At 44.2% G+C, this 27,709-nt stretch overlaps 1 protein-coding gene across 1 annotated transcript in view; it reads left to right on the top strand.

Moving 5' to 3' along the window:
• PDIA2 (protein disulfide isomerase family A member 2) overlaps positions 1-27,370 on the top strand; it is a 46,075-nt gene extending 18,705 nt beyond the window's left edge. Inside the window, exons 5-11 of the mRNA XM_073636322.1 lie at positions 983-1,096; positions 3,513-3,638; positions 8,316-8,510; positions 11,901-12,021; positions 21,074-21,255; positions 24,337-24,426; positions 27,136-27,370. Of these exons, the coding sequence (XP_073492423.1) occupies positions 983-1,096; positions 3,513-3,638; positions 8,316-8,510; positions 11,901-12,021; positions 21,074-21,255; positions 24,337-24,426; positions 27,136-27,222 (915 nt within the window). The 3' untranslated portion in view covers positions 27,223-27,370. The remainder of the gene's footprint in view (positions 1-982; positions 1,097-3,512; positions 3,639-8,315; positions 8,511-11,900; positions 12,022-21,073; positions 21,256-24,336; positions 24,427-27,135) is intronic.
• The last annotated feature ends 339 nt before the right edge of the window (positions 27,371-27,709 follow it).

Here is a 27,709-nt window from a genome sequence, read left to right as displayed (position 1 = left end):
GAGTTGTGAGCTGCAATAGAAAAAAGGAGAGGCTTCCACCATATCAGAAAAAGTGTGGTGGTCCCATCCCTGATTAGACAAACCAAGAAAAAATACCCCCTTTTGATGGGACTTTAGAAGACCACCTAGGTCAGGGCAGTGGACACTGCTATGGGGGGGGGCAGGGGGACAGAAGACACTACGCACTGTAAGCCCGTACTTCTGATCGGATCACATGTACCAGTGGTGTGGTCGGCTGCATGGACTCTGAATATCTCCTAAACTGTGAAAGTTTAGGAGATATTCCCAGTATAGGCCTTAATATAGGCTTACCTGTAGGCACAAGTGATGTAAAATAGTTTACTACAACTTTAAGGTTCTAGTTAAGAAAATATCTGAATGTAAAATGAAATGCTTTTATTTATATATTAAGTGTCGATTCACATACCAAAAATATCCCCCCATCTTTTTCTACATTTTTTTTCTTTTTATGATCCCTCTAAGACCCCATATACACTATTAGATTTTCTGCAGATTTTTGTTTTCAGATTTACCAAAACCATGTAGTGGAAGGGCCTGCTTGATTGCATACAAATTGAAACTCTTGAGGTTTGACCTCATATTATGATGGTTTTAGTAAATCTGAAGACAAAAATCTGCAGAAAATCTAATAGTGTGTATGGGGTCTTAGACAGGCGTCACTCATTGGAGGATTTTCCCCTCTATTCCTGTTCCGGTGACAACTCAGATGGTCACTGGGACAAATAGGGAGGGGAATCCTCTACAGGGACACACACAAAATAAAACTCACAGGGGGTCTAACCCTTCCATACTCCATGCAAAGTTTAAAAATTTTAAAAAATAAAATTTTAGTTTCAAATTTATTAGGTTTATCTGCTGTCTGGTATTGCTTGGATTACACCGGAGGTACATGTAAGAAACTGGATTGTTTGGAGATTTTGGTTGGCTGATATTGTACAAATAAAATCCTTTCTTCTTTTAGGATGGTGAGAAATATGAATATAAATTGGACGAGGACCTCGGCTTGGACAAGGATGAGCTCTTTCGATTTCTAATGGCAAACAGCATGGGTCTGGTCACAGAATACAATGAACAGGTGTGTATTCTTGGATTATTTTTAAAGAGTCTATATTAATTACTTCTAGATCCATCCTGTCCTTCCAAAACCAGATGACATCCCCTGGCTGAGACTTCTTGGGTCGGAAGTTGATTGTCAGGGACTGGATTAATCCTGCTGGCCAATGTCTTGTGTATACCCTTACCCCACCCCCCATATCCTTCCCTCAAGATAGACCAGAGCCATGGGTGCCTCCACCCTCCATGAGAACAAACCTGCATGGTCATGTTTATAGAGGAACATCAATGGTCTGACCATCATGTCTGATCCAACTCTTGTCTGTTGGTGCTCTGATGCAGTGAACAGGTTTTTATGCTATCATTTACAACAAGAGACCCAGATCAGTTTTTTTTCTGCACATGAGTGGGCAGGCAGCTCAAACAGAGCAGCATCTCTTCTACAGTTTTGATGTTGGATGAAATTCCCTCTTCCTAGATATATTTTTTAACATGCAGGCTAATTAAGGGTGTAAGTGTAACACTTCCAGTAATATCTTATCTCTCAAAGAGATCACAGCATTCCCTCCGATTATGCTTTCCCCTCCAAAAGCATGGTGCCATGTTTTTCAGGCATCACCCAGAGTCAGCCACTTCCAGGACTGAGATGCTAGCTCAAAGGTTCTGGCCATTTAACGTGGTCTCAGGCTCCCTGGAGGAACGGGAGAGCCCCGGGAACCACCGTGTTTCGAGAATGGGATGAGGAGTCCCCGTACTGCTACTGGAACACAGCTCTGTATTTGGAGTGTATGTACAGGGGTCGCAGGGGTCACAATTGCGACCCGGCCCCATGCCCCAGAGGGCCCATGTGGTACCATGTACACCTGGATAGGAGGAGTGGCATATATAAGAACCGCTCCTCTCCATTTACCTCCTGCAGCCTTTCAGCGGCTGCAGGAGGAAAATAAAGGGAATCGGTTCTTCTATATGCCGCCCCTCCGATTCACCTCCTGCTGTTATCGGGCCCCTGTGTGATCCCCTGGCCCCCCACCCCTCATCCCCTGCAGCGTTGCTGTGTTACCCCCTCTCCAGAAGGATGGAGCCATCTTTTTCAGGCATCACCCAGTGTCAGGTACTTCTAGGACTGAGATGTTGGCTCAGAGATGACACATGTATGGTGTCTGTGCAGTTCTTGGCTGCGTTCAAAAATTTCTCACACAGATCAGCCATTGCTGGGGCCCCTTACCTTCCTACAAAGTTGTAATGTCTGATCACTGAGGGAGAGGAGACAGAGGAAATGCTTCTTTCTGCCTGCAGCAGATTGATGACATCATCTCATTCTCAGCCTAGGCACAGTCACTGGACTAGAGCTCAAGGAATTCTTTATTGATGATAAGATAACCACACATGTCTCAGTCCAAGCTGTGGGTTGTATGAGCAGAGAGGTTAGGACCCTGACCCTACAGACAATGGGCAAATCACTCACCTAGCTCAGGGAACTTTTTACCCATCTATGGTTTTCTTTATAATACAAAGGTCTCCAGATATTCAGCCAGTGGCGGCTGGTGCTCAACATTTTTTTGGGGGGGGCAAACAAACCGAAAAATACTGAACCCCTGCATCAATTGCAGCCTCACTGTGCCCATCAAATGCAGCCACTGTGCCCATCAAATGCAGCCACTGTGCCCATCAAACGCAGCCACTGTGCCCATCATATGCAGCCGCTGTGCCCATCAATTGCAGCCATTGTGCCCATCAAACACAGCCATTGTGCCCATCATATGCAGCCACTTGTGCCCATCATATGCAGCCACTGTGCCCATCATATGCAGCCACTGTGCCCATCTTATGCAGCCACTTGTGCCCGTCAAATGCAGCCACTTGTGCCCATCATATGCAGCCACTTGTGCCCATCATTTGCAGCCACTTGTGCCCATCATTTGCAGCCACTTGTGCCCATCATATGCAGCCACTTGTGCCCATCAAATGCAGCCTCTTTGGGAGACAAGCTTCATGCGACTTTAAAAGGTGCGTTTTGCTGCAATTGCAGCGTGATTCTCTCATGCAAAAAAATTGAATAAAAATTTCACCACGTGTTGGATACCATTTAGAATGAATGGCACCCAAACACTCGTCACACATTTCGCAGTGATTGCCATGCGATTTGGAACCGCGGCCAGAATCGTGGCGATAAAGGTAAATGCTAGGAGGTTATAACTGATTGAGTGATCTATGCTCCATTGTATTGTATTATAATCAGTAGATTTTAACTTTTTGTAATAAATATGTGAAAATATTTTAACTATGGTGTGGTTCCTTGACTCAGGACGGTACTGTTTCTTTTTTTCATGTACATTCAGATAATTAGGTCCATACCATATAGGAAAGAAACTCAGCCGGTGAATAGATATAAAATACACCTGTGATCAATAAAGAACAGTGATCTTTTTTTCCAACAGACATCAGAAAGAATTTTTGCAGCCAAGATCCCCAACCACCTACTGCTATTTATCAATAAGACAGAAGAGTCACAGCTCCAGCTGCTGGAGAATTTCCGTGGTGCAGCTGCTGAATTCAAAGGGAAGGTGAGATATTCAGTACTTCAGCAGGCCTACAATAAACAGATATCATGAGATGTAATGATAATAACAAAGGTCATTTCACTGAGGCATTGGTTGCATGGTCTCTACCGAGACCATGTCTATTTTCCTTCATATTTTTTCTGTTCTTCATATTTTTTATGGACTCTGCATGGCCAGTCCAACCCCATAGATACGTTAGAGCAGAAATAAAGGCAAAACTTAAAAAAAAATTTGGGATAAGGTTAGGCTACGTTCACATCTGCGTGTTTCCAGGGCACTCAAAAATTAATTTATTGTTTTGATTAATTAATTGTCTTTTTTTTTAACCACTTCAGCCCCAGAAGATTTGGCTGCTGAATGATACATTTTTTGCGATTCGGCACTGTGTTGCTTTAACTGACAATTGCGAAGTCGAGTGACACTGCACCCAAACAAAATTGACATCCTTTTTTCCCACAAATAGAGCTTTCTTTTGGTGGTATTTGATCGCCTCTGCGGTTTTTATTTTTTGCGCTATAAACAAAAAAAGATCGACAATTTTGAAAAAAACTCAATATTTTGTACTTTTTTCTATATTTTCTCAGTTTAGGCCCATATGTAATCTTCTACATTTTGTTGGTTAAAAAAAAATCGCAATAAGCGTATATTGATTGGTTTGCGCAAAAGTTATAGCGTCTACAAAATAGGGGATATATTTATGGCATTTTTATTTTTTTTTTTTACTAGTAATGGCGTCGATCTGCGATTTTTATCGGGAGTGCAACTTTATGGCAGACACATCAGACACTTTTGATACATTTTTTGGACCATTGGCATTTTTACAGCGATCAGTGCTATAAAAATGCACTGATTACTGTATAAATGTCGCTGGCAGGGAAAGGGTTAACACTAGGGGCGATCAACTGTGTTCCCTTTGTGTGTTCCTAACTGAAGGGGGAGGGGACTGACCTAGAGGAAGTGACAGATCGTGATTCCTAGCTATTAGGAACACACGATCTGTCATTCCTCACAGAACAGAACAGGGACGTGTGTGTTTACACACACGTCCCTGTTCTGCCTCTCGTGCCCGCGATCGATCGTGGCCGGCGGTCATCGTGACCGTCGGCCACGAGCATCGGCACCCCCCCGCAGTGCAGCGGGCACGTGCGCGCACGCCTGCTATCCCGATCCTGCGAGCCGACATACAGCTACGACGGTTCGCGGGATCGTGCCGACCTGCCGCCGTAAAATGACGGCGGCTGGTCGGCAATCGGTTAAAGGTGTCATTTTTATTGAACACAAACAACACATACACAGATACATATACACTATGGAGCCAACAGAGCTCAATCATCAATAAGTTGCATCTATAACAAGTCCAGTCAACATATACAATTCAATGCTGAAATCAGTTGTACATCCATATTTTAAATGAAGAAGTATGAAACAAACATGTGAAATCTTAATAGTTGGTAAAAAAGGAAGAATCATAGGAAAAGGTATGGTCCAAATTTACATCCCGATCCTATGATTTAAGAAATAGGTGGTATAGTACGCTCCGAATTGTCAATTGTACAGTGGGAGTGCTTGGTTAATAATGGTAAGCAAAAAAGTTATCGTAGGTGAAGATTGGGACTTCCAGTGTATAGTTATGGTTTTCTATGCATAAAATAAGACTATACATAAAAAGATTTGTACATTCTGAGATCCTTCCAACCTGAGCCCTTCATCATCTATATATCCCAGTAGACATCTCAGGGGGTTCCAATTTTGGGTATTTGGGTTAACGAACTAACAAAGGCAGTGACTTCTGACCAAAATTTCCTAATCGGTGGAATACAACAGTTTAGTTTGTATAACTTTATCTCGAGAAGATAAAACAGAAGATACCTGGAGAGGAAGAATCTCCCGCCAGATATCCTCCATCAACTCAGGTCTATCAGAGCGCCATCGGCTCTCAGTGACTCGAGTCCTGAGTTGTGCATTGAAGAAGAGACCTGTAGTATGTGGACACCAGTTTTGTGTGGGAGGGATCAGTCAATAGACTTTCCAGCAGGGAAGGTTGGATATATATATTACGGAGGCCAAACTGTGCCACAGCGGTATGGCGTATCTGCATATATTGAAAGTAAGCTAATTAATTGTTAATGGAACCACACTGCTTGCACTGCGGCAAGCAGACACACATTTGGCTGCGTGCATAAACGCTAATGCGGTACATCATGCAATAAAAGCGTGCAAACTGGAATGCAGAAAAAAGCACCATGAGCTACTTTGCTACGTTTGTCACACTGTTGAAATCAATGGGCTGCCCTTTGCATGTTGTACGGAAAACGCACAAAAAACACGTTTCAAATATGTTAGGTTTGAATGCTGCCTAAGGGGGGATTATAACCTCTGTAAGTTTTTTTTTCCATCTGTGACCCATTGGGGAGATTTTCCTTCACTTCCTGTCCTATAGCCAAAACAGGAAGTGAGAGGAAATCCTTCCAAAGTGTGGAAATCCCTGGTTGTCACTAGATCTAGTGTCTAGTGTTACTGTCCTGGTGACAACCCAATTTTTTTTTTGACTGATTGATAATGTTCACCAAGACAAATAAAGAGGGCGAATCTCCTTAAAAGGGATACAGAAAGCAATAGAAAAAACTGTGATATCACTTGGGCTGACCAACAAAATTTCTGCTTTGAGTAATGGCAAAAAGGTCAGTCATATTGTTGATAATATGCCCATATGCACTGTGGTAACAGGAAATATGAAACTTAGGAGGGCAGCAACACTATAAGCCTTACCTTCTCTCAACCTTTTTAACTCAGAGGAACTCTTCAAATATTTTTCAAGTCTTAGGGAACACCTACTATAAGTGACTATATCTAGAGCTCGGGGTACATTGGCATAAATAGTAAAGGTGGTTAGCAGGCTGATAAAAAAAAAAAAAACAGATTCCTCCACCCACACAAGCAAGGTGCAAGAAGAATACACTCCACTGAGACACTGTATTCTGACAGCAGGACTCCTTTTCAATTTGACAGAAGTTGATCTAAGGATGGACTTCTGTCAAAAGGCTATACATGGATCGAAATTTGACCGGTCTCTGCTGAACCAGACAAATTTCAATCCATCTTTGGCCAGCTTGGGTTTCTTTGTGGGATGCAATCTTCTCCTCATGTTGATGTTCAGTGGAAAATTTGCCCTTTATGTTGTTGGTCTGTGTGCACAGGAGACCAATGCACCAAGACTCACCTATCAGGGAACCTCTAGCAATATCTAGAGCAGCCTATCTCAACCATTTTAACACAGAGGAACCCTTGAAATGACTTTCTGATCTCAGAGAACACCTGCTAATAATTACTATATCTACAGTTCTCTGTACATTGAAGGTGATGATGATCACTGGATGATGATGATCGCTGAAAATAATGCTTCTTACATTTGTGGTCATTGGGAAGAATCTACCCCCATTCAGATAGCTAAAAGATCTCCAGTGCCAGTGGTTACTTATCTGAGAGACAAAATGTGTTGCTGAAGGAATCCTTAGCAACCTCTGGAGGAACCCTGGTTGAGAAAGGCTACTCTAAAGGTACCCTAGGGTTCCACAGAACCCTGGTTGAGAACAGCTACTCTAGCGGTACCCTAGGGTTTCACAGAACTCTGGTTGAGAACAGCTACTCTAGCGGTACCCTAGGGTTTCACAGAACTCTGGTTGAGAAAAGCTACTCTATCGGTACCCTAGGGTTCCACAGAACTCTGGTTGAGAAAGGCTACGGTACCCTAGGGTTCCATAGAACTCTGGTTGAGAGAAGCTACTCTAGAGGTACCCTAGGGTTCCACAGAACCCTGGTTGCGAAAGGCTACTCTAGAGGTACCCTAGGGTTCCATAGAACCCTGGTTGAGAAAAGCTACTCTAGCGGTACCCTAGGGTTCCACAGAACTCTGGTAGAGAAAAGCTATTTTAGAGGTACCCTAGAGTTCCACAGAACCCTGGTTGCGAAAGGATGACTTGGGCTGCAGTATATGACACAACTTTTTCAGTAATAATTCAATGAAACAAATAGTAATAATAATGGTCAGAAAAAAATGCAGACATTAAAAGCGTTCTTTGATTGGATGAGGTGAAGAAGCAATGAGGTGACATCACAATCTCCACCTCGTCCAATCGAAGAATGCTTTGCATTCATTAGGAAAACGTAAGGCATTTTCTGAATGGCACCCGAGCTGAGCAGTCAACCTTCTGTGTTTACAATGCAGCAGGCCTGGCTGCTCAGCATGGGACCTGGAACCAAGTGGTGATCCCTTGAGTAGTGGTGTCTACTTCAGTGATTTCCAGGTTCCAGGGGCATTGGCCAGGTATGGTATATACATAGGTGCATTGGTCCAAGCTGGAACAATGTAACTCTGTATAAAATGCCATGCCTGGGATTCTTCTTCAAGACATCTACTATACCAACCTTTCTCATCCAGGGTTCCACCAGAGGTTGCTATGGGCTCCTTGATTAACAACACAAAATTACAAATGAATGTCTTCCTCAACACATTTACTGTTTCGGGTTCATTAGAAGACACTGTTGCTTGCCTATTCCCTGGGATGCAGCAGTGAGTGAGTTACATATGTGGAGTTCCTACCCCCTCCTCCACACATTCTTGGTAGTGGATCCCGTGTACTGTTTGTAACTTTAAAAATGTCTTCTTCTTGTCTCACTCAGATCCTTTTTGTTTCCATTGATTCTTCTGGCCCTCATGCGGGAGTTCTAGAATACTTTGGACTCCAAAACAGCGACATCCCAACTATCCGATTCATCAACATCGACCTGGTGAAAAAATACGCCTTCAAGGCAGAAAAAATTACAACAGAGGCCGTGAGGGAATTCTGCCAGGGGGTCCTGGATGGGAAAATCAAGGTGCCAAACTTTTATTTTCATCAACTTATCAGAAAAACAGTGCATCATGGGAAACCGATACCTCTGCTACTGGCTCCTAATATCTCAGTGCTGCTTCCCTGAACTTCCTGTTCTGATAGGAAAGAGTTACCAGTGGACAGTTTTAGTCTGTTAGCTTAGAGATAGGGAGGGGGAAGGGTGAGGGAGGAGCCTTACCACGCTGGGCTATGGGGCTGTGTGTTTCTATTGATGCACACAATGTAGGGAGATGCAACGCTAGTCCCTTCATGGTTGGCTCCATAGGATCCTACAAGAGAAAGGAGCCCCCCTTGAAACAGGAAACCTGAGGTGGTGGTCATGGCACCAGCCTAAACTGGAACATAGGCAAGGATTAAAGATAAAGAAGCTGCCTACTCAGTGAGCGATTAAAAAGTGCTTAAAAAACAAAGGGTTTAATATCAATCTAAAGTCCAGTCTAACATGACAACCATGGCTTCCTCAAGAGATATAATGGAGAAATGAGTGTAGCCCTGATGGGACATTAAGTATGTTCCTGGCAGGATCAATAGGTGAAAATAAAAGAAAAAAGTCTGAAAAAAGAAAACTAAGGGTATAAGTGGAAAGTGCAGGAAATAATGCATTCAATCAGGTTTAATCTTGTACTGGTCAGACTGAATTTTGATTGGGTGCTTTGGGTTGTTGCTTTTGCACTATAGGTATTTTTTTAAAGCTAAACTCATGTTAAATAGCTAAATATGGGGGAGATATAGGAATAAGGGAGCTGTTGTACCTACAAAAACACTTGTATTTCTGTCCATCCAGTCCTGACATGTACACAGCTCTGCCACGCAGCACAGGCCAGTCCAGGATAGGAGAACTGAATTTTCTCTGATGTAGTTAAAGTGTTACTAAACTCACAACTGTAAAATCAGTCTGTATATGCAGTAAAGCATGCTTGTTATACTCAATGTGGAACCTAAGGGGTTAATCCTGTGCATTGTGTAAAAAGGCTGTTTGATCCTGTCTTCTCTGATCTTCCCCTTCTTCCACTGTCCCCAATCCATCTCCTGATAAGACAGAGCTTATGGAGTCACTCTGCACATGCTCAGTTTGGTGTGTGTTGCTAGAGTTTTTTTTATACTCGGGACAGTGCATGTGATCAGCACAGGGCCAATCAGCACTGTCCAGACAGAGGGTAAGGGGTCCTGCAGCCTCATGGGACAGTCAGAGTAGAATGAAAACTCCTTCTACAAGCTTTAACCAGACACTGATAGAAGTCACAAGACTGCTATATACTGCTGATGAGAAAAGGTATTTAGCAGTTTATATTTACTAAAATAATTGCATTTCCATGTTCTGTGTACTGTGGGGACAATAAAGGAGGGCGCCATGCCCCATACCCACCAAGGAGCTTCACATGTCTTTTCTCCTATCAAGCTTTCCACCCTTCTGCATATGTCTTTTATGGATTTTAAATGACTATTTGTCTGCCAGTGGAGCTCTGACTCACCTGCTAATTTAGTGAGTGATTTTTGTTGTGTACTGTGGGATACCAGATATAGTGAATGCATGGTCCTGGGTTTAGTAACACTTTAAATAATACAGGTCTTGTCCATCCCCTCAGCTCATGACTAGGCATTGGAAGGAGAATCAAGAGACTGATGAGCTCATTTCTTTGTCGTCCTGCTCTCTCCTGCTATTAGCATGCCCCTAGTTAGCACATGAGCACTGCAACATGACTGATTGGCCCCCTGTGCTGTTTCTCCCTTGCTCAGTCATAGCTCTGCTGTACAAGGTCTGCAAGAGGCTGCTATTTGAAGTCAAATCTGGTCATTACACTGCTTGCATTTAAGGTATACAGAAATTTTGAAAAAAGTTTTGGCTTTAGTTATAGAGAAGGATTAGAACATCTGTCAAGTTTTTTTATTGCTGTCTGTCCTAGGGTGACCATGTGTCTCGGATTGCCTGGGACAGTCCCGCATTTTGCAGGCCTGTCCTGGGCACCTTCATTCCGGGACAATACAGTGTCCTGGAATACAATGGGGATCTGAGCTGTCACTGGAGATGAGGCTGAGGGGCCGCCCTAGCTGCCCGCCGTGTGTCAGCACGCGGTGAAACTGTAGCTGACACCGAGCAGCCGCACAGCCCCACCCAGGCCACGCCCTCCGCTCACACCCTCCGCTCACACCCCCTCTCTAGCTGTAGCATAGCCGCCGTCCCGCTTGTATGACACCAGTCACAGCCCGCTGCTCTCATCCCTGGCTCGCCATGCTCCAGTGCCGTCCACCCTGGTGTGAATGTGTGTTGGGGCAGCACAGCTGAGCCCTCTGTTTCCATGGGGCTTCCTGAAATGTGTGGAGACTCTGGGGGAGTGGCTTCCAGGTAAGCTGCTGCTCAGTGGCAGCTGGTGAAGTTTTAGGATGAGGGGTGCCAGACCCCGCCCTTCCTTTTTGACCCCTCCCACTTGGTAAAAATGGGCTTGGTGTTCCCAGCAGAGCCCCTCCTTAAATCTGTGTCCCCAGCAGAGCCCCTCCTTACATCTGTGTCCCCAGCAGAGCCCCTCCATACATCTGTGTCCCCAGCAGAACCCCCTCCTTACATCTGTGTCCCCAGCAGAGCCCCTCCTTACGTCTGTGTCCCCAGCGGAGCCCCTCCATACATCTGTGTCCCCAGCAGAATCCCCTCCTTACATCTGTGTCCCCAGCAGAGCCCCTCCTTAAGTCTGTGTCCCCAGCGGAGCCCCTCCATACATCTGTGTCCCCAGCAGAATCCCCTCCTTACATCTGTGTCCCCAGCAGAGCCCCTCCATACATCTGTGTCCCCAGCAGAATCCCCTCCTTACATCTGTGTCCCCAGCAGAGCCCCTCCTTACTTCTGTGTCCCCAGCGGAGCCCCTCCATACATCTGTGTCCCCAGTGGAGCCCCTCCTTACATCTGTATCCCCAGCGGAGCCCCTCCTTACATCTGTGTCCCCAGCGGAGGACAGATTCGCCCTCTCTATCTGTCCTGGTGAATGTTATCACCGAGAATGAAAGTGAAAGAAAATCACCAGGACAGGAAGAGAGAGGAAATCTTCCAATGGGGATGCTAGTTCTGGTGATAACCAGGGATTCCCTCACTTTGGAGGGATTTCCTCTCATTTCCTGTTGTGAATATGGAACAGATAGTTAAGAGCAATCTCAATGAAATGGGACACAGATGGCAAAAAAAAAGCCCTAGCAGGGGGTATAGTCCTATCCATTGCTCTATCCAAGAGAGGTGAGATGGGGTGAAGAAGGGCATCTAGAAGGTGTCAGGGGGGAGAGGGTACAGAGATATGGATGTAGTAAACACCTGGGCTGAGCATAGATATGTTACATACCCCACATTTAAAATAAATAATTCATGTATGTCATGTTACATTGAACACAGCAAAATCTCATGAGCGAGGAGCTGCCAGAAGATTGGGATAAGAAACCCGTCAAGGTTCTTGTGGGCACCAATTTTGAAGATATCGCTTACGACGAGAACAAGAACGTGTTTGTAGAGTTCTGTAAGTATATAGAAAGTTTTGTAGCAAAACGTGGCATGAAAGTTACCCGGCGACATCCTCAACATCATTTTGATTTTGTTCAGCTGTAACAAAAATGTTGCAGAGAATCTTTATGGACACTAGATGGCAGACTTGAGGCATCTGTGGCTCAGCATCATCTCCAATTGTATTTTCACTTTTTGCAGCCAAATTGGGATAACATCTACTTCATATTTGTTACATATTCCCTTTCACATAGCAAAACGTAAAAAAAAAAAAAAAAATTGCTGCTTTTCTTTTTTAGATATTCTTTTTCTGGAACTTCCAGCAAGGAAAAATCCTGCTTAGTTCTTTTTGTTTGGGGGAGGTGGGGCTGTTTGCCATAATTAACCCTATCTGTGATATACAGGCAGATATCATCTCATCAGTTGTACTAGATTTGAACACTGTCTGTCGTAGCAAAGGGTTAAAGTCTTAGTGGCTGAGCTTCTCAAATGTATATTTACTTCCCCAGCCTTTCTTTTCAGTCCTCCTTTCATATCATTTTATTGAACTGCATTAGGCTGTTATTGTTTTGATGTACGCTGACATCTAGTGGCAGATTTGGGCCACTACAACTTGTTTACTAATGTGATTTTGGTATTTTCCTCTGTCCTCCTTTCCTGTTTACTGCTAGTTTAGTCCTAGCTAGATCCTCCCTACTTCTTCCATGTTTCATCAATTGGTGTTAGTAATTCGCAGAGACAGGGCTCTGCAAAGGCTTTCTACACCACATAAGACTGGAAAAACATCCTTTGTACTGCAATTAGCCAAAGTAAATTGCATTGGATTCAACTTCTTAATAAAGAGTTAAGCTGCCTGTTTATGGTGCCAAGTCAGCAGATTACCATAGTGCCTGGACAGACTGGGTCTAAGGAGGTAAAAAAGCACCATTTGACAGACTCATACAGAAGTAGTTGTGAAATACCTTCTTCTCAGAAACCGCTAAAAAGTTTTATATATATATATATATATATATATATATATATACTATATTACCAAAAGTATGGGGACACCTGCCTTTACACACACATGAACTTTAATGGCATCCCAGTCTTAGTTCGTAGGGTTTAATATTACGTTGGCCCTCCCTCTGCAGCTATAACAGCTTCAACTCTTCTGGGAAGGCTGTCCACAAGGTTTAGGAGTGTGTCTATGGGAATGTTTGATCATTCTTCCAGAAGAGCATTTGTGAGGTCAGGCACTAATGTTGGACGAGAAGGCCTGGGTCACAACCCCCACTCTAATTCATCCCAAATGTGTTCTATTGGGTTGAGGTCAGGACTCTGTGCAAGCCAGTCAAGTTCCTCCTCCCCAAACTTGCTCATCTATGTCTGTATGGGCCTTGCTTTGTGCACTGGTCCAAATCATTTGGTGGAGGGGGGATTATGATGTGGGGTTGTTTTTCAGGGGTTGGGCTTGGCCCCTTAGTTCCAGTGAAGGGAACTCTTAAGGCATCAGCATACCAAGACATTTTGGACAATTTCATGCTCCCAACTTTGTGGGAACAGTTTGGGGATGGCCCCTTCCTGTTCCAACATAAGTGCGCACCAGTGAACAAAGCAAGGTCCATAAAGACATGGATAAGCAAGTTTGGGGTGGAGGAACTTGACCGGCCTGCACAGAGTCCTGACCTCATCCCGATAGAACACCTTTGGGATGAATTAGAGTGGAGACTGCGAGCCAGGCCTTCTCGTCCAACATCAGTGCCTGAACTCGCAAATGCACTTCTGGAAGAATGGTCAAACATTCCCATAGACACACTCCTAAACCTTGTGGACAGCCTTCCCAAAAGAGTTGACGCTTTTATAGCTGCAAAGGGTGGGCCAACTCAATATTGAACCCTATGGACTGAGACTGGGATGGCAATAATGTTCATGTGCGTGTAAAGGCAGATGTCCCAATACTTTTGGTAATTAAGTTTGTATATATATATATATATATATATATATATATATATATATATATATATATATAGGGGGGGAACGGGACGACATGTAGACATGTAACAAACATACGGTGGGGTTTTCTCAAATTTAATTGCAACAGTGGAAATATGCATTTTCTTTATCGTACTTCATGGGACACAGAGCCTTAAGTATTTACTTAATGGGTTATAGGCCACCTTCAGGTGTTGACACTGGTAAACCCTGATTAAGGAAGTTGACTCTCTATATAACCACCCTTCCTTCCAGGAGCACATCAGTTTTTTCGCCAGTGTGCTGTGCTGAGCTCCGCTGGAAAATTCCTTACCGGGGCAAGCCATGCAACCGGATCCATTCAAAGTGCTTTTTCTAGGCCGAATCGGATGGTACCCGGGCCTCATGTCCGAAGAAACGAGGTTCTGCCTGTAATGCTTCACTTTTTAGAGAGCTGGACCCTGGTATCCAGTATTTGGTTTTTTCAGCCATATTCCTGGCGGGGTGCTTTACAGGCCCAGAGCTAGGATCCCCCTTTTCAAAGGAGACCCTAGTCCCTGAAGGTTTTTTTCTCTAAACGGAGCCCACCGTGAGTGGTGAAGATTGGGTCTGTTACCACAGAACCCTGCGGCTGGATAAGGTAAGGGAGATTCCTAAGGGATTTTTCTAATTACTTATGTTTTTTTTTTCTCCTTTAAGTAAAATTTTGCTATGTCTAAAGTCGCCACCGGGGGCTGTCAAGAGCACGTACCTGATTCCACGCTTGTCTGTCTCGTCTTTGTGTTAATGCTGCACGCTTCCTCTTAGCCCATGCTCCAGATAGGATGTGGGAAGGGGGGGGGGTTCTTTCTCCCCCCCCCAATAGCTCCCTTCAGGCTAAGAGGCCTTAGGGCAGTCGGTTGGTCGCACCACCTCCCACCGCTCTTCATTCACCTGCCCTCCTCTCTCCTCCGCCCCAGCCTCCCCTCCATGTGCGATCCGACAGGATCGGAGCCCTCGGCTCGCGCGGGAAAAGCAGGCCTTGTTTAAAGACGGGGGGGTAGAAAGGGTGGTTGGAAGAGGCGGGGGGGAGCGGAGCATTAGCGCAACGTTGGCGTAGTTTAAACGCCCACAACATGGGCTATACAAAGCTATAAGGTTTGCTCTTTTTCAGGTGCACAGCTCAAGGAGGGACACAGAGCGGATGGATGGCATGTGAGTGTGGCTGACACAGGCATTCCCGGGTAAAATTTACTTAGCACCAGGCTGTGCCTTGATAGCAGTTGGTGGACTATTTGCTCAGCAGTGAGTGCATTTCTGGTAGTACCTCTGCTTTTGTGCTTGGCATTATGGGCAGAAGAGGTACAAGTACCCCGAGAATAAGGGCTCAAGGGGATCTCCCTCAGGCTCTGAGGACCCCCCTCTGCAGTACCATCTCCTCCTGAAGAACCTAGAGAGGCTGGTCAGGATGAGCTGTCGGGGTCAGGGGCTACATCTGCTTCTGGCATTTCAGCTAATGTATACATTACTCAAAAGGTTTTTCTCCTCAACCATAAACGGATTAGAGGAAAGACTGATGGCCTTGATCGCATCTTCACTAAGTGGAAGAAAAGCGCATTAGGTCCCGTTCTACCCTTCTACCCAGGACCCTCAAACAGAAGAACTCTGGGAAAGGGGAAATGTCAGCTTCACAAGCTGAGAAATTGCTAATGCAATCTCTTACTGAAAATGTCCACTGCATATTTAGGTTACCCGTAGCTGAGCCAGTTGAGAAACCCACGTCTAGTTTGGGTTCACTGAAGCCTCCTCAAGCTGCGCATGCTTTCCTGTTAATTTCTTGCTGGAAATGCTTATTAATTCTGAGTGGGATCACCCAGATAAACATTTTTTCCCTCCTAAAAAGTTTTCAACACTTTATCCTATGAAGGAAAAAATTCACAAAGATGTGGGGTATACCGTCATTTGAAGCCGATATCTCCTCTGTGCATAAAAAAATTTTGACTTGTCCTGTTGACAACGCTCAAATGCTTACTGATTCAACCGATAATAAAAGACTCTATCCACCAGTCGTCCCGCCTTGCGTTTGCGGTAAAACACATGCTTAGGACCCTGTGGTTAAAAGATTGGTCAGCCGAAGCATCTTGCAAAGGGGGTCTGACTAGTTAGTTTCCCTTTTCATTGGGGAAGATTTGGTGAAATACATCCAAATGACTTCTAGCAGGAAAGCTCTTTTTTCCAAAAGAAGGTATAAACATCCTTTTATTTAAACTGACTCCTTCCCCTGTGCAGGGGCAGCTGTCTCTAGGTAGCGGTGACGGCCTCCACCGTCAGACTCTAAGGCATGATTTCCAATGAGTACTGTTCATACTTAAGAGGAGAAAACATTCAGCCCCTGTATACATGATTGAAAATGCATTTTTCCTCCGCCCTGCAGGGCCTAGAAGGAAAATTAGCGACTTTAATCGCATCTGCTATCCAAGGATGGGAAACGTGTTAGATCCCCCTCCCCCACCTTAGATCCCTTATCAAGGGAACAGTGGGTAGAGGATGAAGGGTTACCCTCAGGTAATCAGGAAGAAGGGCAAACAGATTACTCCTCTGCGGAGGAGACAACTAGAGTTAGAACCTTTTTTCAGCCTTGCAGTCTGAGAAATTGCTGGTACAAATCTCTTACAGAAATGATTTGTGCCTCTTTCAAGCTACCTCTAGTAGAGTCAGCTGATCTTTTTTTTTTTTTCTTAGGTTCCTTAAAACCCCCACTGCCTTTTTCATGCGTTTCCTGTACATGTACAGAGTCACGCGGAAATTCAAAAGATCCATTCTAGATCTAAAAGAATCTAAATCAGTTCCTGAAGATCAGCTCCTTTCTATGGAGTCGATCAGGTCAGTAGTTTCTATCCTATAAGGAGGAAAACTTCTGGCGTCTATCGGCATCAGGGATGCATATCTGCATGTCCATATATTTCCTGCTCACCAAAGGTTTCTGCGGTTTGAAGTAGAACAGCAGCATTTCAGTTTATAGCCTTGCTCTTCAGGCTAGCTACAGCACCCCGAGTGGTCACAAAAGTGCTAGCCCCACCTCTAGCCAGGTCAAGGGCACAGGGCTTAAACAGTCTTGGCATACCTAGACGATCTATTGCTAATAGACCAATCAGTGTTCGGAGTAATGTGTACGCATTACAACCAGTTACCTGGAAAAGTCTGGGTTGTGTTCTCAACCTAGTGAAGTCTACCTTAAAATCGCTAAAAAAGCTGGAGTATTAAAAAAAACTCCATAAAAGAGTTGATGCGGATGGTCAGATCAAAAGGATATCCCCCCTTTCGCCTTTGCATGAGGTTGTTAGAAAGGATGGTGGCTTCATTCGAAGCAGTTCCCTATGCCCAGTTCCATTTGAGACTGTTGCAAAACAGCATTCTATTTGCTTGGAACAAAACGATCCAAGCTTTGGACTTGCCAATGCGGCTGTCCCCAAGGGTGCCCCAAAGCCTCAATTGGTTGTTACTAAAGAATGCCCTAAAGGGTAAATCCTTCAGACCACTTATCTGGAAAGTGGTAACGACAGAAGACAACTGTCCAAGGACAGTGTTCAAGAACCGAACGAGCCTTGCCCATCAACATTCTAGAGATTCAGGCAGTGCGCCTGGCTCTAAAAGCCTGGACTTCCAGGTTAAGGGATTGTCCTAACAGGATCCAATCCATCAATGCCAGGGCTGTGGCCTATATCAATCGCCAAAAGGGGCACCAAGAATCTCTCAGTGCAGAGAGAGGTGAACATATTCTAACTTGGGCAGAAAGAAATATTCTGTGCCTATCGGCAGTCTTCATTCTGGGAATAGAGAATTGGCACACGCACTACTTGTGCCACCAGCAGATTATTCCCAGGGGACTGGTCTATTCACCCCGACATGTTTCGGGCTGTTTGTCAAGGATGGGGGACTCCGGATGTAGATCTTCTAGCATCCAGTACAACATAGTCAGTCAACTTTGTGCCCACAACAAAGGATCCATTTACATGCAGAACAGATGCGTTGGTGATACTGTGGGATTCAATTGCTGCCTCGACTTCTTTGCAGGATCAAGCTGGAAAGAAAAACGGTAATTCTGGCAGCAGCAGCATGGCCCAGAAGGACATGGCATGCAGAGATCGTAAAGATGACAGTGGAGGATCTGTGGTCCCTTCCACTAAGGCCAGACCTGCCCTCACAGGGGCCGATATTCCATCCTACTTTACAAACCCTAAATTTAACGGCTTGGCTATTGAAACCCACATTCTGAAGAAACATGGGCTTTCCAGGTCAGTTATCTCAACTTTAATCAATGCAAGGAAACCAGCTTCCAGAACTATATATTATAGAGTTTGGAAGACCTATGTTTCCTGGTGTGAATCCAAGGGTTGCCAGGTGGCCACCCTCAGATATATTATATGCAGAATTCTTGCCTTTCTACAATTGGGCGTAGAGATGAAGTTGGCCCTGAGTACTATTAAGGGCCAAGTCTCAGCCTTATCTGTTTTATTTCAAAAGACAGCTTGCTATGCATTCTTTAGTCCGGGGTTTCATGCAAGGAGGGATGCGGATTAATCCGTCAGTTAAATCACCTTTAAGCCCTTGGGACTTGAATTTAGTTTTGTCAGTGTTACAAAAACAGCCATTTGAACCGATACAGCATAGTCCTTAATGCCGCGTACACACGAGCGGACTTTACAGCATACTTGGTCCGGCGTACCGGATTTCGTCGGACAATTCGATCGTGTGTGGGCTCCAGCGGACTTTGTTTTCTCAAAAGTTTGACGGACCTAGAAATGAAACATGTTTCAAATCTGTCCGACAGACTCGAGTCCGGTCAAAAAGTCCGCTCGTCTGTATGCTAGTCCGCTGAACAAAAACCAACGCTAGGGCAGCTATTGGCTACTGGCTATAAACTTCCTTGTTTTAGTCCGGTCGCACGTCATCACGTACGAATCCGTCGGACTTTGGTTGATTGTGTGTAGGCAAGTCCGTTCATTCGGAAAGTCCATTGTAAAGTCCGTTGAAAAGTACGCCGGACAAAGTCTGCCGCAAAGTCCGAGTATGTGTGTACGCGGCATTAGTCTTTCTGACTAGGAAGCTGGTATTTTTGGTTGCTATATCCTCAGCAAGGAGGGTTTCAGAATTGGCTGCTCTTTCTTGTATAGAGCCATTTTTGACTATTCATGAGGACAGAATGGTGTTACGCCCTCATCCAGGCTTTTTGCCAAAAGTGGTTTCAAGCTTTCATTTGAAAGAAAAGATTGTCCTGCCATTGTTTTTCCCAAAACTATGTTCCAGGGAAGAAAAGTCACTACGTTATCTTGATGTGGTGAGAGCAGTGAAAATCTATTTAAAAGCAACTGCTCAGATCCGTAAGACTGATGTCTTAGTTATTCTGCCAGAGGGTCCTAAGAAACTACAGGCAGCGCCAAAATCCACTGTTGCTAGGTGGATTCGGCAAGTTAGAATTCAAACTTATAATCTAAGGGGTTAGATTCCCCCTTTATCAAGTTAAGGCGCACTCTACCAGAGCGGCGGTGCTTCTTGGGCAGTGTGTCACCAGGCCTCCATGGCTCAGATTTGTAAGGCTGCAACTTGGACTTCAGTGCATACATTCACCAAATTTTAACAAGTGAATGTAAAATGGAATGAGGATATCGCCTTCGGGCACGCTGTGCTGCAGGCAGCCGTATAAGTCCTCAGGTCTGGGGGTGCCCTATGGGTTGTGTCTCCCTCCCCTCAAGTAGCATTGCTCTGGGACATCCCATTAAGTAAATACTTAAGGCTCTGTGTCCTATAATGTACAATAAAGAAAATAGGATTTTTATAAAAGCTTACCTGTAAAATCCTTTTCTTGGAGTACATCATAGGACACAGAGGTCCCACCCCTCTGTTTATGAGGTATAAGTATATTGCTTGGCTACAAAACTGATGTGCTCCTGGAAGGAGGAGGGGTTATATAGGGAGTCAACTTCCTTAATCAGGGTTTACCAGTGTCAACCCCTGAAGGTGGCCTATAACCCATTAAGTAAATACTTAAGGCTCTGTGTCCTATGATGTACTCCAAGAAAAGGATTTTACAGGTAAGCTGTTATAAAAATCCTATTTCCACATTCGCTGTCAAATTTGGGAAACCTCCATTAACTATTTGTTATGTGTTCCCAATCACACAGCATACCTAAAATCATTTTTTACCTTTTTAGATGTTTCTGAGAAGAAGGTGTCTGGGAAACGATCAATATTTTTTCCTCATGTTTTCGCAGACTTATATATTTTTTATTACAGGTATTTATATGGCACTGACAATTTATGCAGTGCTTTCTATATCGTACATTCACATCAGTCACTGTTCTCAAGGCGCCTACACTCTAAGGTCCCTATCTCACAAACATATACATACTAGTGTCAGTTTATCCTATTAGCATGTCTATGGAGTGTAGTGTGACCAATCGAATCACTCTGAGCAATCCCAGAAGAAGACCGCAGCTTTCACGTCCCTGAACCCCTGCACCGACTGTGTGGGCGGCAATCGCTAATCATGCATGTAAGTGCAGTGAGGACTGATGAGGGGTGGGGGGGCTAGCTCATCTTTTCATTTTTTGGTGAAAAAGTGAACTTGCACTTTTAGAAAAATATTTGTAGGACTTTATAAATCCCCAATGGCAAAAAGCTGCTTTACCTATTTTCTGACAAATTTGTGTACATTGCTCACAGTTTTCACTCCTAACCCACCCCCTCCTTCTATAAGATACCAAGAATAGAGCTGGGTACCGAGATGATGGAACTCTGGCACATATGCAGAGGAATTGCATCATCAATGGCCACCCAATAGCAGAAGAGAGGTATGGTGCAAAAGACTGAAAGAAGATGGCAGCACATGGAGTGACAATGAAGATGATCTGTCAACACTGGAGTAGGGTTCTCTAGGGGGTAAGTCTACCATAATGGGCAAGTACATAGTGCACACTGGCACATTGTGGCAAGCGCTCTGGGGACCTGCTACAGATATAGTTTTGCTCTCCAATATCTTATAGGCTACCTATAAATGATTGGGTGGTTTGAATCCTCCAGGAAGACAGACTATTGATATGTTCCTCTAATTGGCCAACCCTTGTAATTCTTTTCAGATGCCCCTTGGTGCACTCACTGTAAAGAGCTGGAACCGATCTGGGAGGAACTGGGAGAGAAGTACAAAGATCACCCAAACGTAATCATTGCCAAGATAGACGGCACAGCCAATGAGATCGACGGGCTGAGGGTGAGAGGATATCCCAACCTGAGGTTTTTCCCTGCTGGACCAGGACGCAAGGTGCGACTCTGATAATTAAATGCACACTTATATTCTATGGCCAATTCTACGACCATCACCCTGAAAAAAGCTTGTTGGACATCTCAGTCCAAAACCATAGACTTGACTATTAGGTTGGTCCTCCTTTTGGAACTTTAAAAGCCTCCACTTTTCTGTGAAGGCTGTCTACAAACTTTTTTAGTGTATACATTCCATTCACCCAAAAGAGCATTTGTGAGGTCAGGTACTGATGTTGGCTGAGAAGACTTGGCATGCAGTCAGCATTTCAATTCAACCCAAAGGTGTTCAGTAAGGTTGAGGTCAGGGCTCTGTGCAGGACACTTGGGTTCTTCACACCATTCCATCAAACCATGTCTTTATGTAGCTGGCTTTGTACACAGGGGTACAGTCATGCTGGAACAGCCTTCTCCAAACTGTCACCATAGGAGTGGAAGCACACAAATGTCTTTGTATGCCGTGGTATTAACAGCACCCTTCACCAGAAACACCTGAACTCAATCATTTAGAAGTTGCCTCCTAAACATATAGTGTACGTAGATTTTCTCTCCACAGGCTGTATATCATGGAGTGTGGCTAGCGCATGTTCATTAACTCCCGTCCCTTTAAGAGCTTCTAAATGCTGGAAGGCAGAAGCAGGCATTCAGATCATGTGACTGTTGTGATTGGCTGTCACATGATCGGAAAGCTCCTGAATACAAGTATGCATCGGGAGCTTTCCAGACCCCGGCAGTGACTGTGCTGGGAGCGCCTGCAGGGTGCGTGCTCTCAGTACAGAAAACTGTTTACATAGGGGGTATATATATTGCCTCTCAGCATTAAAACCCCACCTGCCAAGAGTCCGCATATATGCGGGAAGTGAACATCATTGTTTATATAATTACATTGGATCTGAAAGTAAGTGGGATATATTAGGCAGGAAGTGAACATGTTGCCACTGAAGTTGATGTGAAAAAATGGACAAGCGTAAGGATTTGAGCGTTTTTACCAATGGTAAATTGTAATGGCCAGACGACTGGATCAGAGCAACTCCAAAATTGAAGGTCTTGTAGGATAATTATGGAAGGAAAGGAAATGGATTTGGGACTTTACATGAGGCATGTCTATGTTTATGATAATGCATAAAATACCTAATTATGAATGAATTGAATGTCACAGCCCCCGCAAGGAGGTCCATATAACCATAATAAATTAATAAATTTGATAAATTTGTGGGATGTTCCTGGTCTGCAGTGGTCAGGAACCGATCAAAAGTGTTCAGAGGAAAGAGAACCAACAGGGTCATGGGCGGCCACAGCTCATTGATGTACATGGGGAGGACTGGCTGTCCTGTGTAATCCGATACAATAGAAGGGCTACTGTAGCTCAAATTGGGCAGCACAGTGACTAAATGTTTAGCACTTCCACCTAGCAGCACTAGGGTCATTGGTTCGAATCCCAACCATGGCACTACCTCTCTGGGGTTTACATGTTCTCCCTGTGCCTGTGTGGGTTTCCTCCCACACTCCAAAGACATGCTGGTAGGTAAATTGGCCCTGGTGTGTGTGTGTATGTATGAATGTAAGTTAGGGAACTTAGATTGTAAGCTCCTTGGGGGCAGGGACTGATGTAAATGTACAATATATGTGTAAAGCACAGCGTAAATTGATGGAACCTTATGTAATTAATAAATAGCTGAAAAATGGGTGTTCCAATAGAAGGGTGTCAGAACACACAACACATCACAGTTTGTTGTGTATACGGCTGTGTAGCCCCTAGGGTTGTCCCGATACCGATACTAGTACCAGATCCTGAGCATTTTCGCGAGTACTTTGTACTCGCACAAATGCTCCTGATGCCTGGGAGTGGCGGCGTAACCGGAAGTCAGCGGGCGGGACAACAGAAGTGATGCTCCGTGGCGAAACACCATCAGTGGTTCAACATTCCGACGCCCATCTTGGTACACCCTGAACTCGGCCGCAGTAAGCCAGCAGCGGACATCTTGTTACACCCAGCCTCTATAGTTCGGGCTGGGTGTAACAAGATGTCCACTGCTGCTTTTATGCGGCCAAGTGCAAGGAGTACCAAGATGGGCGTCGCAGGCAGCCTTTCCTCTCATGTCATTTATTGCTGGCTGCATTTCAGTGCCCGCCCATCAGTGCCCATAAATGCCACCTATTAGTGCCCAAAGCCCAAAAGTGCCGCCTATCAATGCCAACCATCAGTGCCAGCCAACTTTCAGTGCCACCTATCAGTGCCATCACTGCCATCCATCAAGCAGTGCCCATCAGTCAGTGCCATCAGTCAGTGCTCATCAGTGCTACCTAATCCTATCAGTGCTCATTAGTGCTGCTTAATCAGTGCCACCTATCGGTGCTCATCAGTGCTGTATATCAGTGCCACTTAATCTGAATTGTGCTTTGAAAACTGTCACATGATATTAAAAAAAAGTATCGGTAATCGGTTTTGGCGAGTACTTGAAAAAAGTATGGGTACTTGACCTCGGTCTTAAAAAAGGTGGTATCGGGACAACTCTAGTAGCCACAGACCGGTCAGGGTGCCCATGCTGACCTGTGTCCACAGCCAAAAGGGCCTACAATGGGCACGTGGGCATCAGAACTGGATCACTGATTAGTTGAAGAAGATGGCCTGGTCTGATGAATCACATATTCTTTTACATCATGTGGATGGCTAGGTGCGTGTGTATCGCTAATCTGGGGAGAGATGGCACCAGGATGCAATATGAGAAGAAGGCAAGCCGGTGGAGGTAGTGTTATGTCATATCTAGTGGAGCCCCATGCCTCAGCAGGTCAGGGCTGTTTTGGCAGTAAAAGTGGGACCTACTCAGTAATATGTGGGAAGGTTGCAGCAACTATACGCCTGTTTTCCTACTCAATAGTAGGTGGGTGATCATAATGTTATGGTGGGTAGTCATAATGTTATGACAGATCGGTGTGTGTGTGTGTGTATATATATATATATATATATATATATATATATATATATATATATATATATATATATATAATGTACAGTATGTACATCACTTTAAAACTACTGCAGTTACCTATGTAAGTGACACACTTTTTTCTTTATTTTAAACAGATGATTGAGTATACAAAAAATAGAACAGTGGAATTATTTTCTAAATTTATCGATAGTGGAGGAGTGCTACCCATGGATGAAGAGGAACAGGTTAGTACTTCTCTCCTCATCAGTATACAGTATATGATTTAGATAATCCAAGTTCAAATGTGAGCCGGTCTTTCTTTGATAAAACCATGAAAAGCATTTCTGTCTAGCCCCAGAAATCGGGGTGATCTCCCTTGGGTTCCCAAGCTATTATTTCTTTCCAAAGTACCGCTGCATTGAATGGATGAAAGGAACAAGACTCACCTGAATGTGAAGGAGAAGCTAAGAAGTGGATTCTTCATAACTTCTGTATTTATTGCTCATAGAATAGTATAAAAACACAGTCAATACTTTGCAAGGCACTATACTCTAGTACAAACAGCAGGAGAGACAGATCACATCTGTTTAAAGTGTTTTATGCACTATCCTGAGGAAGTAGACAGTGTAGTGCCAAAAAACGCGTTGACAGTGTTCAAAGTTATGAAGAATCCACTTCTCAGCTTCTCCTTCACATGTGGGTTCCTCTGCTGACACCACTTTGCCATTTATGGGGCTCAAAGACCCCCTACTGTGAATACACTGGGATCCTAAGACCGCAGAGCGTAGGATTGTCCAGATCACCCCACCTAGCATCAAGTGCAAACATTCTCTGCACAGGGACATTTCTATTCCCTGCAGGCATTCACACCAGGTTGTCTGATCCCCATCCGAGAGCTCAGCAACCTATCAGATTTGAGTACTTCATTGCATTTCACCTTCTCCTCCTATATTTTTATCTAATTATCTCTTAAAGCACTACACCATAAGGACCTCGCTCGTGGCTTCTGTCTCTTCTTTTTCTTTTTTTTTCTCCTTATTTTTGGAGGCACCCTAGTTACACTCTGTATTGTGGGCAGTCCCTCTTCATCCTCGTGTACAATGCTATTGGTCCTGCATTGTGCTTGATGATGTCATCATGTGATGTGGGGGTCAAGCATCTTACAGAAGAGGCTTCGGGGGATGGGTCACATAGAAGGAAGGGAGCCTGCTGGAGCGAGGGGGAAGGTAAATATTACCCAGTATTCACTATTCCCCTAAGCTAAAGAGCATACCCCCCAACTTTCTGAGATGGGAACGAGGGACACCTATTAGCAAACATATGTAGGTATAGGACACTCCCCCTGCCACGCCCCCTTAAAGGAGAATTATACAAAATTAGTTTCTACCTCTCCTATTCCTTTATATTGGCTTTTGAAATTCACGGAAGTAGCAATTTAGAAATTGGGTGGAAGGTTTAGAACTGGGATACACTTTTTGAAAGATAAGTAGTGCATTTTATATACAACTATATAGATCAGACCAAAATGAGGGACAAATGAGGGGGAATGAGGGACATTGCTCCAAATCAGGGACAGTCCCTCCAAATCAGGAACAGGTGGGAGCTATGCTAATGAGCATTTAAAGTGGTGCTGAAGGTTTTTTACCTTCATGCATTGTATGCGTGAAGGTAAAAAACCTTCTGTGTGCAGGGCCCTCCCAGCCCCCCCCCCCCCCCCAATACTTAGCTGTGGCCCCTCCGAACCAGCAACGTTCACGATAGCCTTGGCTAGATGGGCACTCTCCCCCCTCATTGGCTGAGACAAAAAACCATTGGCTCACACTGCTTTCAATCACAGCCAGTGAGCCAAGGAGAAGAGAGCGGGGGGGCCTGGCTCGAGCCGCAGCTCTTTGTGTCTTATGGACACATAGAGCAGCGGCTCGGGAGCGAGCTTGAATCGGTGCCCCCAGGGCAAGCAGCTTTCTCTGGGGGCACTGCTCGAGGGGGAGGAGCCAGGAGTGCCGGTGAGGGACCCCAAAAAAAGAGAATCATGGCTGCTATGTGCAAAACCACTGCACCGAGCAGGTAAGTATGACATGTTTGTTATTTTAGAAAAAAAAAAAAAAAACAAAGCTTTAGTATTACTTTCACTCTTGCAGTGGAGGATGAAGGGTCTCAGGGAAGTGGGGAGTGGCACTGCAAGGGTATTTTTTTTGGGGGGGCTCTATAAAAAAAAAAAATATCAAATGAAACCTGTGATGGATGACAATGCAGCAATGTGGATACTTTTGTGCATTGTGAGTTGTATTGTCAAAAATAGGGCAGATGGGTTTTTCCACCCCTTGCGAGCCCATAGAAAATGAATGAGCTGCCTTCAGACAACACATGAAAAGATGTGAATGAGCCCTGAGCTGGCAGCACTTGAATTTTTGTCACATATGTAAGAACAGTATAGAGCACAACTACCATGACCAAATTCAAATCTCAATAATTAAAGCATATCTAAACCCAAGAACACAGTCACAATGTATTACATCTTACCAGTCCTTGAATGTGATGGCTGCATTTGTTTTCTTTTTTTTTTTTCCAGGCTTTTATCACTTTATTTTCAAATGAGGATCCTGCAAGCAACACACTTCCTGTCATAGGATGACAATACTCACTCATTGTACCTTTGAGGAGGAAGCTTTGTCATCCTAGGACAGGAAGCACGTTGAGACTACAGAATACCCCCCACTCTCATCCCAGTAACATAGATTTGGAGGCATTTTGTAGTCATAACACAATTTTTGATAATATTGTTTGGGAGAACATTGCAGCACCGGATTTCTGACAGGATCAGCGGATGTTTTTTTTTGTTCCCGTCGAACAGATATAATTAAACATTTTTATTTGTATATCTAACGACCCAAAAAGGGAGAATACGTTTATTAAGATTTACATATGCTTATTTTTTTTTTTTTTATTACATACAGATTATAGAAAATTTAAAAGATGATCAGCGGGGAGGAGACATTAAAGTTGAAGATGTTCCTCCTGAGAAGCCCAAAGAAGAGTTGTAGAGCCGCCAAAAATAAAAGCGACTTAAAATAGACTTGGCGGATGCGGATTGCTTGCGCTGTTTTCAAGTGTTTCTCCCTTGTTGAACTTTAAGTGGTGTTTACGGATTTGTATTTACTGAAGACAATAAAAGTTTTTACAATATAAAAATGTGTAATGTGTGCATGCTTGGTGAAAGGGGCTTTCTACATCACCTGCAGAATTATTATAGTTGCCTTTAAGCACTTGCTTAGTGGGCACTTATACCCCCCCCCCCCCCCCCTTTTCAGCTCTCAGCACTGTCACTCTTTGAATGACAATTGCACGGTCATGCTACACTGTACCCATATTACATTTTTATCATTATTTTCCCCCACAAATAGTTTTCTTTTGGTGGTATATAATCACTGCTGGGTTTTTTATTTTTTGAAAAAACAAAAAAAGACTGCAAATTTTGAAAAAAAAACAAAACAGTTTTATAGTTTGTTATAAAATTTTGCAAACAGGTAA

This window comes from Aquarana catesbeiana, linkage group LG06 (genome assembly GCF_042186555.1).
Source record: "Aquarana catesbeiana isolate 2022-GZ linkage group LG06, ASM4218655v1, whole genome shotgun sequence".
Taxonomy (NCBI): domain Eukaryota; kingdom Metazoa; phylum Chordata; class Amphibia; order Anura; family Ranidae; genus Aquarana; species Aquarana catesbeiana.
This window is presented reverse-complemented; position numbering and strand designations above follow the sequence as displayed.